At 46.6% G+C, this 13557-nt stretch overlaps 1 protein-coding gene across 5 annotated transcripts; it reads left to right on the forward strand.

The window, feature by feature from the left end:
* The first annotated feature begins 345 nt into the window (after window positions 1–345).
* Window positions 346–12374, forward strand: raf1a (Raf-1 proto-oncogene, serine/threonine kinase a). 5 transcript variants are annotated; one of them, XM_086142040.1, is made up of 19 exons: window positions 346–978; window positions 2240–2329; window positions 2414–2640; window positions 2821–2933; window positions 3074–3176; window positions 3263–3420; window positions 3767–3856; window positions 5338–5491; window positions 6653–6772; window positions 6926–6950; window positions 7096–7211; window positions 7314–7431; window positions 7534–7618; window positions 7724–7900; window positions 7983–8029; window positions 8118–8236; window positions 8334–8465; window positions 10922–11056; window positions 11138–12374. In XM_086142040.1, the coding sequence occupies exons 3-19, from the start codon at window positions 2440–2442 to the stop codon at window positions 11276–11278; spliced, it is 2034 nt and encodes a 677-aa protein (XP_085998166.1). In that variant the 5' UTR covers window positions 346–978; window positions 2240–2329; window positions 2414–2439; the 3' UTR covers window positions 11279–12374. The 5 variants fall into 5 exon arrangements, with proteins under 5 accessions (XP_085998166.1, XP_085998169.1, XP_085998167.1 ...); XM_086142043.1 differs by having other exon boundaries at window positions 6653–6712; XM_086142041.1 differs by having other exon boundaries at window positions 346–862.
* Window positions 12375–13557: the final 1183 nt, after the last annotated feature.

The raw sequence follows: 13557 nt of genomic DNA on the forward strand, positions 1-13557 counted from the left end.
TGTGTAAACATAAGGTCACATACGACATGGCACTGTGCAGGAATACTGCAATACCCAAGAAGCACCGGACGATGGCGACATAAGAGTAAACAATGGATGAGCCCACTCCACTCCGAGAGGTCGTGGGTTGAGTTTTTGCTTTTTTCAAAAGATACTCTTCCACAAACTATATGAGGAAATGTGCAAAAACTAAAACAGCCTGTTTTAAACGCTTCAAAGCTGCAGAAAGCGCGAACCGTTAGAGCTGCACGAAAACGCGCCCAACTTTGGTTTCCTTTCGCTTTTTCCACATGCATTCGTGCAGGGTTTCCGTGGGAGTGGGAGGGCTCTGCAGTGGGATGCGATGCCTGCGACTCTTGTTATGACTGCGGGCTCTCGTTTCACTCCGTGGCGTCGGTCGGACGCCCCGCAACGCCCCGCAACGGGGACCTCCTTCACCTTCTGCGGCGCGCCGATCGAGGAGCGGTTGACCTGAAGAACCCCCTCCTCTACCTCCTCCTCCTTCTTCTCCACCTCCTTCTCGTCGTGTCACTCTTTTTCTTCTTCTTCTTCGGTGTTTTTTTCTCGTCTTCCAACAGGAGACCAAACTTTCCCTCCTCTCTCAGCCTGTGACCTTCACCTCTCCAATTATTATCACTATTATTATTGCAAACGCAGGGATACAAGAAGATTCGACGTAACTTTCGCAGGTTTTTCACCGTTTTCCCACTTCCTTCCTTCCTTTCCTTCCTCCCTCCCTCCCTCCATTCCCTCCCCGACTCCTTCCTCCCTCGTTTCTTAAACGCGTCGCCGGCGTGACGATGTCGCCGACGCCACTTTTTCCTGAAGTTATGGCGGAGCAGAAGTTTCCCAGCTTGTCTTGGTAAGCGGACGCGGACTCCCAGTGTAGCCGCCGCGGGGTGATCGCTCGGCGGCTTAGCTCCAGCCCGCCGACCGCTCTCTTCATTTCACCGCGAGGGCCCAGAAATTGGAAAGACGGTGGGTTTAACCGCACGGATTTAGTGAAGTTAACATTTTAGCTAGCTTGTTAAAGGCCCCGCGGTAACTTTTTTTAAAAATATTTTCCACAATAATAACTATTTCTGCCGGGCCGGATTGACTAACATGCTAGCAGCTAGCTTAAATCTGTGCGGACGCAGTGTTACCCCGCGGGTAGACGGGTTAGCCGAACCGCACTGAACGCGTTCAAAAGCCCGTTCAAATGAGCTTCCACTGCCCGGCTCCCACAACAACAAGCCATTCCGACGTGGATACAAGCTACTTTTCGCAGCACTCCCGACTGGGGGGAGGGAGGTCACCCGGACCGACCTGTTTGCAGAGCATATTGCACCCCTTTGTGTTGGTACCCTTCCCTGGATGGGTCAGGGGACTTGTTGTGCATGCAGTCCCTGCAGAATGCACCTTGGGGAAGGGTTTCTGCAGGTAACCGAGCCCTGACAGCTGATTTTCACTGCTTGTACCACTACTCTCAGTGAATTCTATACATTTTTGACATTGATTGCATAGTTGACATATTAGTTGCAAAGAGTGTCTTCAAGTCCACTGTGCAAAGACTGCATCTAAGAGGAACGTGGAGAACCTGTATCAGATGCCCGTCGTCGCCAGCCTTTGGGGTGATTTCTATGCACGATTTACTCGTGGTCTCTTTACATTATATTTGGGAACAATGGGACTGAAATTCCTTCTATTCCCCCCTCCCCGGTTCATATGTGAATGCGGGGAACAATGGGAGAACATACAGAGACAGACATTGTGAGATTTTCTAGTAGAGCTGATTCCCAGAAGTATTTTGAAAAAACGTTGCTTAAAAATAGAAGAGGGAGTTGCGTATCTGATGGTAAGAACCCCAAGTGAAGTCAGTCGATGAGTATATCTGGATTGCACAAGTTGTGTTTTTAACGCCAGAGGGGTTGTTAAAAGCGGGTAGTTTAAATAAAAGTAGAGGCAGTGGATTCTCCTGGACCCCGTGAATTAGATGACTTTGTGTCTCTGTGGTCGACACTCAAATGTGTGACACGTTCAAGCCTTTGTGTTCTCAGCAACAAATTATAGATCATCTCGTGGATTTTTTTTTCCCAGAAGGATGGGTCTGTCTGTGTACCCTTTTTTAAATACGGACTTTTCAAAGGATGCATCCACACAAAGCCCTGTCCTCTCAGGCACCCTCAACTTACAGACGAATAGACTTAATTACATGTCTTGAAATGAAAAACATTCACCTCTTATTTGTTTTTCTTAGACTTATACACTTTGAGATTGATGGTGCACCACATCACCCTCCTCACCCAGAAGAAATAATGGTGTATTGATTGAGGAGTCAGTTGGCAATGTGAGCTTTCAAGCATTTACAGCGCCGAATCTTTGTGTGTGTGTTCGCTTGCATGTTTATGTCTGCCGTGTTTTTTTTTCCAAGACCATTGAGACCACTTGGCTTTACTAATGGAGCACCTCCAGGGAGCGTGGAAGACCCTGAGCAACGGATTCGGAATGAAGGACTCTGCACTGGAGGGCCCGTGTCTTTCGCCAACCATGGTTCAGGGCTTTTCCTGCCAGCGTCGCTCCTCAGATGACAGCAAGATGCCCGACTCAAAGACTAGCAGCACTATCCGTGTCTACCTCCCGAACCAGCAGCGCACTGTGGTGAGCGGCTTCCCGCTGCATGCACACAATAGTATACTGGCGCCTCGGAGAATCCCCGAGCATCGCCAAACACCAGCTCACAAGTCAATACTGCGGTTGTACACCCTTGGCCAAGATGAATAAGGAGCCATAGATAATCTAGCAGGCTAGACAGGAGTCATCGTGTTTCTTTTCCCTCAGGTAAATGTGCGACCAGGTATGACTCTGCAGAGTTGCCTGATAAAAGCCTTGAAGGTGCGTGGCCTGCAGCCTCAGTGCTGCGCTGTCTTCAGGCTGCACGCGGGGCAGAGAAGGTGAGCCCAGAACTGAAGTGGAACTCGGGCTTGGATGTGAAGTTTGCGTATTTTTTTTGTTGTGTTTTTTCTTGTCCGCTGTTATTTGCCACCGTTAATATTGCATCATATGAAATCATACATTTTTCTTACCCAAACAGTAAAAAGCTACGCATGGATTGGAACACCGACTCCACCTCGCTGATTGGTGAGGAGTTGCTCGTGGAGGTCTTGGACCATGTTCCCCTGACGACACATAATTTTGTGAGTACCTGAAACACTTGCCATTTTTCCACAGTCAAGTTAGCGCCGCTGCTAATGAGAGACATTTCCATCTGTGTCATTTGCAGGTTCGGAAAACATATTTGAAGCTAGCATTCTGCGACATTTGCCAGAAGTTTCTTTTGAATGGTTTCCGTTGCCAAACATGTGGCTACAAATTCCATGAACATTGTAGCACCAAAGTGCCTACTATGTGTTTGGACTGGAGCAATATCAGACAACTTCTGTAAGTGTGTGCTGCATTACATTTGAGCATGATCTGAAATTACTTGGATTTTTTTTTTTTTCACCTCCAAACGCGCGTACTTTGTAACAGCCGCGGTCAGTCTTCTTGAATACCTGGAAAGTTCTTTGTTCGTTCGAAGCGATTTGTCTGGAATGGTGTGCAAAATAACACTTTTGCTCAAGGTGCGGTGTTGTACTTGCATGTCTCATGCCTCGAGAGATCGGTATCATTGACAGTAAGGTGATAAGTTCTCAGCATTTTGGGCGCAAGTTGTCAGGTGTTACATGATCTGGCCTTCCAATTCCCACACCTGACAAAGAACATGACTGTTTCTCTCCGTCTTTAGTTTGTGTCCAACACCAGGCGAGAGCGGTGCCCCGTCACTTCCCCCGCTGACGTCTCGGCGAATGAGGGAATCCTTAACCCGTTTTCCGAGGTGAGTCTAATTTGTTTTGGTTTATTTTACCATACTTTTAGCATTTCGATGCCACGGGCCAATAGGCGTTTGCCTAAAAAGCAAGTCAGATTTTCCGATAGTTAATGTTTGTTTCATACCTCACCTGTTCGATGACGTGCGCACAAACACACTGTGCGACATTTTTGTATTTATCGAGCGCGAACCTGAAAACTGCTCTAATTTCTGATACCGTCGGCGGTCTTTTAACGGCAGTGTAGTCGTCAGGTCCTTGCTACTGGAAACATTGTTTTTCCCTCTCAGAAGAGTGATGCCTTTGCCATTAGGTATTGGCACACAGTATTCTTTGGACAAATTATGGCTGCGTTTTGGAGGTGGGAGGTATTGACCGCAGTGCTGCTTCTACAGAAAAAGCCATGCAACAGCGGGGAGACTTATTAAATATCGGAACATAATGTTGCGTATTAGAAGTTCACCGGGTAACAAAATCAAGGTGTTTGATGTGTATACTTTTGAAATGTGTGTGGAGTTGGATCAGCGTGATAAATTGTCCATGATGGTTGGCAGAGCTGTCATGCTTGAACTGCGAGCCATAGCCGTGTTCTCATATGCAAAGCACCCTAATCTTAAATAAATTCAATCCTGTTTTTAAAGACCTCCTCAGCTTTATGTGGGCTTACCAGTCCAAGTGCTGATGTAACCAGATACGTGAAAAGACCCTGTTGTTTCAAAAGCACTTAAAATAGTTTATTAAAGCTGCCAAATTAGGACTTGCCGAGTATCAAGTTGTTCCACGCACAGCGATTCCAAATACTGTTTTGAAACAGGTAGTTTTATACTGTCAAAGAGGGATTGTTTCAATCTGGGTCCATATGTGTGTTAAGACAACGTGACCTCTGTTTGTATACAGGGAGTTTCACTCTCGACTCCCACAAGCAGCCACTATACGATTCTCATGGTGGAAGAAGTGCTGTGGAAGGATCTTTACCTAAAATGACAGCTTGGATCCTCTGCCTCTCTATTTTTGGTTCATACCTACCAGATGAATAATTTAGTTTCTAAAAGGACGGAGCTACTTAGAGCAGCCTTCTAATACGCGTTGATTAATGTTTGCAGCTGCCGAGCTCCAGCATCTGATGTTTGCAAACGTCTGGTGAAATTCCTCAACAGTGTCAAGTTTGCCAGGAGCTGCTTGTTCACTAATCACCCCTTTGTCACAATCCTTTTCTTTGTTTTACTTTTAGTCTGTTTGTTGTTTTTACACAGAGTGAAGTGCACCCCCCCCCCCCCCAGCTTTTTTTTTTTTTCTGTCAAAGGGCCAACTAAACAATGCTCGGGCGGGGACCATTAAGAATAAAAAAGGGAACAGAAATCTGCTCCAGCCGTCACCGTGTTTCATAGAAGTGACATATTTCCGTTTGTATTAAACGGTCGCTACATGATTGCTGCCACAAAAAGAAAGTTTCCCAGTGTGACTTGTGATGTTTGCTCCACCTCCGCAGCTCAGCCCACCGGTATTCAACGCCCCATGCCTTCAACTATACCACACCCTACCCGCCCACAGGTGGCGGCCTCTCTCAGAGGCAACGCTCCACCTCTACGCCGAACGTCCACATGGTTAGCATAACCCTGCCTGTAGACAACAGCGTGATTGAGGTAACTAAACACCATCTCTGCGTCTCAGGTTCTCCTGCAGGTTCAAGGAGCCACTCCTAAAATATCTCCTGCTTGAGAGCAATCTTGCCCTTCTACTTACATGTCAGGCATTCCAACTATCCTCATGTTGCTCTTTTCTACCTCTTATCTGTATCTGCATGAAGTAATTCACCTGGACAGGGTGCAGCCTTCTCTGAGAAACTCTCCAGGTGCCATCTAATTTTGAATATTTTCAAGTGGCAGTGAATGGTTTTCGCTTGAATGTAATATTACACAGAAACGTTTCATAGCACAACGCGATGATTATAGAGCGCCGCCTGTATCTGGATTGGTTCCCCGCAAGAAGTGTTTGTACTCGGCAACGTGTGACACCATGTGGGGGAGAAAAAAATCCTGATTCCTGAGTGTGTTGATGTGCAGACGAAGGAGAACCAGAGTTCGCAGCTGGTAGTTTTCTGCGGGTGACTTAACTCGGAGCTTGATTCGTGGCCGAGGCTTTACTCTGGAATACTCGGCATTACGGAGCCAATTCTCAGGGATGGTTCAGAAGTGATGTTTGCAGTTTTTAGTATGTGACCAGGAATAGTATGAAACCAGTCGACCCCGTCCATCAATCATACAAACACCTGCCTTTTGTTAAAGAGCGAGGACTCTACAAATTGGCCTATTTTAGATTTATTGCTGTGGACTGTGGCTTTAAATAGACATCATGGTCCACAAAATAAACTAAATACTTTAATTTTGGCTCATTTGAATTTTTTTTTGCCAATAGAATGATGAAAGTACAACCACTCAACATCCAAAAATGGCGCTGCATGTCACGCTGACATCAGTGATGAAACCTCAGGCACGGCTCTACAGTGGGGCATCATTCTGAATAATCCTTTATTGCCACTTTAAAATATCTCACAAGTGACTCCCCTATGTTTAGTCCCAGTTTCTTTTATTTCCACTCAACAGTAATCTTCTTTTTAGCTACTCTTTTATCAGTAGTTCTGCATGCCTTTTTACAATATTTCCCTTTTCACTGTCTCCAGGTAAATATCTGGGCATCACTTTTGTCATTTCTTGTCGTTTCCTCCTTTTCCTCACTTTCTTTTACTATGTCCCTTTCCCTCCTGTCCTCACTGGCCTGTTGTATAATCCCCTGCTGGGGAGTAGCTAGACTGCCTGAATACCTCCCCCAGCTCCTGGTGCCATAGATTCTGGCTGAAGAGGAAAGTAGGTATTGTGCACTTCTCCCAGTCTTTTGTTGAGACCTCATCCGAGAATCCAGAAAAGGTTAGAAAGCAGAGTGTGTGTGCGCTGTCTGAATGACATGCCTTTGCAGAAAGGTTATCTGCATTCACATCTTAGAAGTGAAGTCAAACCATGTGACGGCGCGGCACGTGTCGCGAGAACCTGACAGAATTCTCCTCATGTCTCTCTCTCTAGGATGCAATGCGTGATCATGACTCAGGTAAGCGTCTTCCGAGTATTGGCTTTAAGTGCATGTGTTTGTGTCACCCCCTCATGGGTAACACGCGTCCAAATCTTTTTCCACATTTGCACTCCCACACTTTCTCGCCGCTTCTCAATATCCACGCCGCTCTTTCCTGTTAAAGCCGGGAGTTCCCCGAATCAGAGCCCCACAGGCTGGTCCCAGTCCCAAGCCAAAGCCCCTGCACCCGCCCAGCGAGAGAGGGCTCCTTCTTTCAACACTCAGGAGAAAAACAAGATTGTGAGTTTTAGATCTGGCACTATAACCATGCTGTGTTATTGTTGTGCATTAAAAAAAAAACAAAAAAAACATCACATTTCTTTTATCGCTGTGGTCGAGCAGAGGCCCCGGGACAAGCGGGACTCCAGTTACTACTGGGAGATCGAAGCCAGTGAGGTGTATCTGCACTCGCGCATTGGTTCGGGCTCCTTTGGAACTGTATACAAAGGGAAGTGGCACGGTAGGAGCCACTTTCATCTTAAACCTTCGACATCATCAGGGTCGCATCACCCTTCCGTGACTCCTCGTGCATCCAGATGAGGCCTGCTGTTTTTGTTTGCAGGTGATGTAGCAGTCAAGATTTTAAAGGTGACCGACCCCACACCAGAGCAGTTTCAGGCATTCAGAAACGAAGTGGCTGTCCTGAGGTACGGGACCGATCCTTAGATGTTTCGATAGCCGTGCAGGTTATCCTCCGCTAACGTTCCTGACTGCATTTGTGATTTCCGCTCCCCTTCTGCTCGTGGCTGCAGGAAAACACGACATGTCAACATCCTGTTGTTTATGGGCTACATGACGAAGGACAACCTGGCCATTGTGACCCAGTGGTGCGAGGGCAGTAGCCTCTACAAGCATATTCATGTCCTGGAGACAGACTTTAAGATGATCCAGCTCATAGACATTGCCAGGCAAACGGCTCAGGGCATGGAGTAAGTCCCGCTGAAAGGCATTTTGGTCTAATCAAGAAGATGCAAACAAAGAAAAACAGTCTATTTTTTCTTTTTATTCCAGCTATCTGCATGCAAAGAACATTATTCATCGAGATATGAAGTCCAACAGTATCCTCTCAATGAGCCGCACGCCAGCAGGTGTCCTCCAACCCGCAATTCTCAGTGTCCGTTCTGCGATTCCTTAACCGCTGCTTAGATATCTTTTTGCACGAGGGGCTAACAGTGAAAATTGGAGATTTCGGTCTGGCCACTGTAAAGGCCCGGTGGAGCGGCTCACATCAGGTGGAGCAGCCTTCTGGATCCATTCTCTGGATGGTCTGTAACACACGATAACTTCACCGAGATGCCGTCTGTTTCATTGTACGAATGAGCTCAGATTCACCGAATGTCCTCCTTTTTTATCTTTTTAAAGGCTCCAGAGGTGATTCGGATGCAAGACAACAATCCCTACAGCTTCCAATCTGATGTTTATTCCTATGGAATTGTTCTGTTCGAGCTCATGACGGGAGAGCTCCCCTACTCCCAGATAGCAAACAGAGATCAGGTAAAGACTTCCACCAGCTGCATGGACGTTCAAGTGACTTCCAGAAATACATCCCAGTATTATACGCGTTACCAAAGTCTACTATTTCTCAAGGGTCTTGGTCCTCATGAAAGCATAAAAAATCATTTAGGAGTTAAAGAAAACACACTGAGAATTAAGAAAAATCCTGTTGTCTAACAGAAGAAGGTTTTTTTTCTTGACACATTCTATTCATAAGGGTAAATAAACTCATTTGAGTTGAATGTGATCATAAAAATGCTGTTTTTATTTTTAAAAAGGAAATCAGTCTTGTATTTACCATCATTATGATTTGTTTAATCCCATGACTAATCATGGTTGAGGTTTGGCGTCCCCTGGGTTTGCTTAAGTCTTCTAACCAAAGGTGCCAGGTAGTGTTCCCGGATAGTCACCTCCTCCGGTTGCATTTCTTCGAAACCGCAGACGTCGTTTGCCTCCGGCCTTTTCATGGCTCACTCTCCGGCCTCTCAGAGCCCGTCTCTTTTCTGCGTCTCACAAAAACCGCCAACTGCCATGGAGGGTAGATAGAAGCACGCCTGCCGCCTCAGGCAGATATCCAGCGCTCTGCAGAAAGATGTTTCTATTCCTGCCATAAGTCACCGACCTCCCTCCCTCTACTTGACTCGGTCATCTGGCTCCCTTGAAAGGAGAGGAGTGTCTCCCCAACCTCTGTTTAATCTTCTCTGCCTTCCAACGAACGACTTGCTGATGCATCCAGTGGAACACGGCCGAAGCCGCCGACCCCTGGCGTAACTTGGCCTGAGACGCGCATTAAATTTTTTCCAAAAACAAAAGTCAAGGAAACGGAAACGAGTGCTGGTAAATTCCGACTCCCATCGGGTCTCGCAGGAGAACGTGGTGCCAGCACACGTTATATACGTTATATTCCCCTTTCTTCGACTTCTCTTTTAATGCACTTTCATTTTTTTAAGGTCACTTTGAAGCATACCATCCATCTGCCCGGAGTACATCTCGTCTCAAATCTAAACAGTTTATTTGAGTCATAACTTCCCCTATGACCGCTTGCCTCAGGTCTGTATCAGACCAGACCATCTCCTCTGCCTCTTGACATAAGACAGCATTTTTTAATCTTTTTTTTTTCTTTTTTTAACTCTGGGATTTCAACATTGAAATTCACCATCTCCCTAAAGCCACACACCACATGTGATTTGATGAATTCACTCCAGTCATGTGGTTTTCCGTTGTCGTAACGGGGATCATACCTAGGGCAGGGTGACGCGCGCTGAAACGAATATCACAAAACTCGCAGAATTTGCCTGGGAATTAGCAGGAAATCGTCTTAAAATGTAATGGCATCGTGTTTTTCTCGATTATTTATAGATGACTTTTAAATTATTTCATGGAGAATCATACCACCCAGCACTTGTTTTCTCCTTATCCTCCCCATTTTTGCTCCTTTAAATAAACCGTAACAAGCGCTGAACTGATTATATTCAGCCACGACCAACTAATCCACAAACTGGTTTTCTTTCAGCTCTAGTTTCGTAGCATGCCAGTGTTTGTCCAATCCGAATAGTGCCGTCAATTACTTTGTCTTGAGAGCTAAGACTAAATGTGTATGAGAGCAAAACCATCACCGCCACAAGGGGCGGTGGAGCTTTTCTGATCCTGCACTGGAGTTGTCCAGATATTCAAAAACGTCGTGAAGCAATCTGAAACAGCCATTAGCTGTGAACTCTGCCCCACATTGACAGGTCGCGTTTCTCCTCTGACATCACTTAGCCCGGTGTCCGGCGTGACCATCATCCATGACCGTCATTTATTATCATCACTACGGTGTCGTCTTCCCCCAACACCCCCACCCCCCCCCATATTTACTTCTTTATTTTTATCCGAGCTGTGGACAAAGGGCTCGAAGCGTAAAGACGAATCGCAGTGCAAAAATCCCTTGTATTTGGCGTCGTGTCAGATGTTTGGTCCTCATCGGAGACCCGCTGCAAGCAGAGCCCTGGAAGGGGGTTGCGGCGCTGGCCTTAAAACCCGCCGCGGAGCAGAAAGCCAGTGCCCTGTGGCCGTCGGGCTAATTTTAGAACCAGTAACACAACCCTGTGTGTGTGTGTGTGTGGTGTGTGTGTGTGTGTGTGTGTGAGAGCGCGCATGCAGATCTGTGTCCCCTGCCGGGTCACAAGACGTGATGTGGACGCCGTCTGGCTCCTTTCTCGGTTTATTGTGTCTGTCGTCGGAATACAATCCGGCGCGTTGGTCCCAATGTACTGTGACCGCCCAGCGGCTCCCGGCCTCTCGCTATAGAATAACTTTGCACTCAGCATCTGTGCGGAGGACTCGTATCTCCCTTCACCTCTGGGGCTTCTCCAGTGGTCCCTTCCTGTTACCCTGCTACCTTCTTGTGGAATGCGCTTGGTGGCGAAAACTCATTGTGGCCTATTGTTGTGTTTTCTTTTGACGCCCTCCCTCAGATTATCTTCATGGTGGGTCGGGGTTATCTTTCCCCCGACCTCAGTAAGCTCTACAAGAACTGCCCCAAAGCAATGAAGAGGTTGGTGGCCGACTGCATCAAGAAGTCCAGGGATGAGAGACCCCTCTTCCCGCAGGTAAGCGACGTCCTCAAACGTCCGTGATTTCAGCCCGCGAAAGTGTTTTAACGCGTTCTCTCCGTTTTTCTGGTATTTTAGATCCTGTCGTCCATCGAGCTTCTCCAGCACGCCCTCCCAAAGATCAATCGCAGTGCCTCCGAGCCGTCTCTGCACAGAGCTTCCCACACGGAGGACATCAACGCCTGCACTCTGACGTCCACCCGGCTCCCCGTTTTCTGAAGGGGCCAGATAGGTCCCGACCCTTCTCTCTTACTCTGCCCCTCCTCTTTATCGTATCCAAAATAATCCACAAGCTCAGTATGACCCAAATTCTCTTTTTTTTTTTTTTTCGAAGAAGAAGAAGCAGGAATAGTTGAGATGCGCATGCAAGGAAAAAAGCAACACTAAACCCACGCTAATCAGTCAACGTAAGAAAAAGGGGGGGTGCGAGGAGATGTCGAGGGGGTACGTGTGACCGAGGCGGCGTGAGATACCTTCGGAGGCGGCGCCTTTATTATCACTGCACGTATTAAGAAGTATGCAGAGGCTCCATGTCACCGAGGCATTTGGTAAAATTTGTAAATAAATGCACGCCCATCTGCCTGAGACGCCGGGGAACGGACTTTGACGGAGGCTCAGGAGAAAGAAAGAAAGAAAGAAAGAGAGGCTGTCGTTGCTTTTTTTTTAGCTTGTTTCTGAGATGTCAAGCACACCTTCTGTTTTGCCAGCCAGGTTCTGACTAGAAGGACATGTCTTGAAGCTTCCCGCCAGAAGAAGAGACAAAGCCTGGACCGAGATCCTGCACAACGTTGCCTTCTCTCGCTCTCGCAAAGAAAGCAGGTGGATGTAGTCCGTTTAGTTGCACAGTAGTAGTTGATTCTGCATTGTCTTAAAGGATAATGGAGTAGAAATGGGAAATGTCTTCTTTTTTTTTGTTGTTGTTGTTGTTGTCCTCTTTGCCTTTTTTCCTTTTTTTTTTTTTCCCCCCCAGGGGGGTTAATGTCAGAGATGTTGAAGCCTTAGACAGAGAGCTTGAGTGATGGAAGTCTTTTTGAATTTGCACATTGAAGCAAAAGCAGCAGGTTTGTGTGGACGGCCTACCTCTGCGTACGCCGGCCCGTCACCACACACACATTCTTGTCGGTCTTTACCACGAGTTGGTCGTCATGAGCTGGACATTTGGCAGTCGTCTTAAATATTTAAAAATGATTTGGAAACTAATTTTTATTTGTTTTATCATGTCTCTTTATGGAGGTTAAATGTTTTATCGTCAACTTTGGCGAGAAAGTTGTCTATTCAATATTTTAATAAAATTAAGTTAAATTCTTTGCCAAAATTACATTGTATTTGTCTTTTTTTTCTTTTCTTTGCACGCAGGGTTGGTAGTAGAACCTCCCTCTGCCTCCATGAAAGTAAATGTTATTTTCTTTCAGCTGAACGTGTTGGTGGTTGAAATCCAGAGCGCCAGTGTTTTTATCCTTCAAACATCCAACATGATAGTTGAGATGCGCGACAATCTGCCGCAGCTCGGTTCCGAATGCAAATTTGCAGCAGCCGTGGAAACGTTTGCGATGATTTCTAATATAGAAATGGACATTTATTTTTATGTTTAATGGCCCCTTTATCTAATTGGAGGTGCCAGTTGGAGGATTTTCTCTGTGGGGTAAAAAAGGCCTGATGTCATCAAAAGCTGCTGCCGTGCAATCAGACAAAAGCCACCGGCCAACCACTAGTTTGGTGTGTGTGTGTGTGTGTGTGTGTGTGTGTGTGTGTGTGTGTGTGTTTATCTGTTCTATTTCTGCTTTATGACCAGCCACGCCGGCTGGCCAAGGCCAAACCAGCAGAGCTGATGCTCCATCTAGTGGGTGTTTCTCCCAAGATATGCAAGCCATCTCTGCAGGAAGGTGAATTCTACACTTTTAATACAGCGAGTGGATCGCAGAGCAAACCGCTATTTTGTAGAGCTTTGAAACCGAGCACAAAATGCACATGCTAATGATCCCTCGTATACGCTTTGCAAAGTATTGACCATCACCGCATCTCCCTGTGCAATATATGTGCAAATAATACACTCCGCGGCCAACAGCGTTGCTCTACATGACTATAATCAGTGGATTTCGAATTCCTCCCACTGCTCGTGACGATGCTGTAACTTCATGCGCGCCGCAGAGGTCTCCCGTGTCTCAACTGGACCACCAGATGGCAACAAGACACTGGCCATGTCCAGTGGACCGTGGGCTTTATTTAGCTATTAAATCCGCAGTGGTGATTATTATGACTTGCACCATCCGCAAAGGTCCTCCGCCCCCAACATGGTGTTAGGGCTTGCAAACAAAACGGAACGAGTGTGTGATGATTATTGTAATGGGTAGAAAAATAAATGAATCTCCTTAAAAAAAGGGTATAATAAATCAATATGTGAGTTTTTTTTTGGGGGGGGGGGGGCGGAGTTAAGTAACTGCCTGTCCGTCCACAATGTGTAACTATCTGGAGTTTCTCCAGATCTTTCCATGCACAGA

This window comes from Fistularia commersonii, chromosome 34, assembly GCF_037954325.1.
Source record: "Fistularia commersonii isolate RoL2024-O1a breed Wild chromosome 34, RoL_Fcom_v1.0, whole genome shotgun sequence".
In the NCBI taxonomy this organism is placed as follows: Eukaryota; Metazoa; Chordata; class Actinopteri; order Syngnathiformes; family Fistulariidae; genus Fistularia; species Fistularia commersonii.

What these genes read in the sequence shown, in the direction of transcription:
- raf1a (XM_086142040.1), top strand. Translation starts at nt 2,440, where the DNA reads ATGGAGCACCTCCAGGGAGCGTGGAAGACCCTGAGCAACGGATTCGGA. An exon ending in CATCCGAGAATCCAGAAAAG is followed by an intron (nt 6,773 to 6,925) that starts GTTAGAAAGCAG and finishes CTCTCTCTCTAG; the next exon opens with GATGCAATGCGTGATCATGA. An exon ending in ATACAAAGGGAAGTGGCACG is followed by an intron (nt 7,432 to 7,533) that starts GTAGGAGCCACT and finishes TTTTGTTTGCAG; the next exon opens with GTGATGTAGCAGTCAAGATT.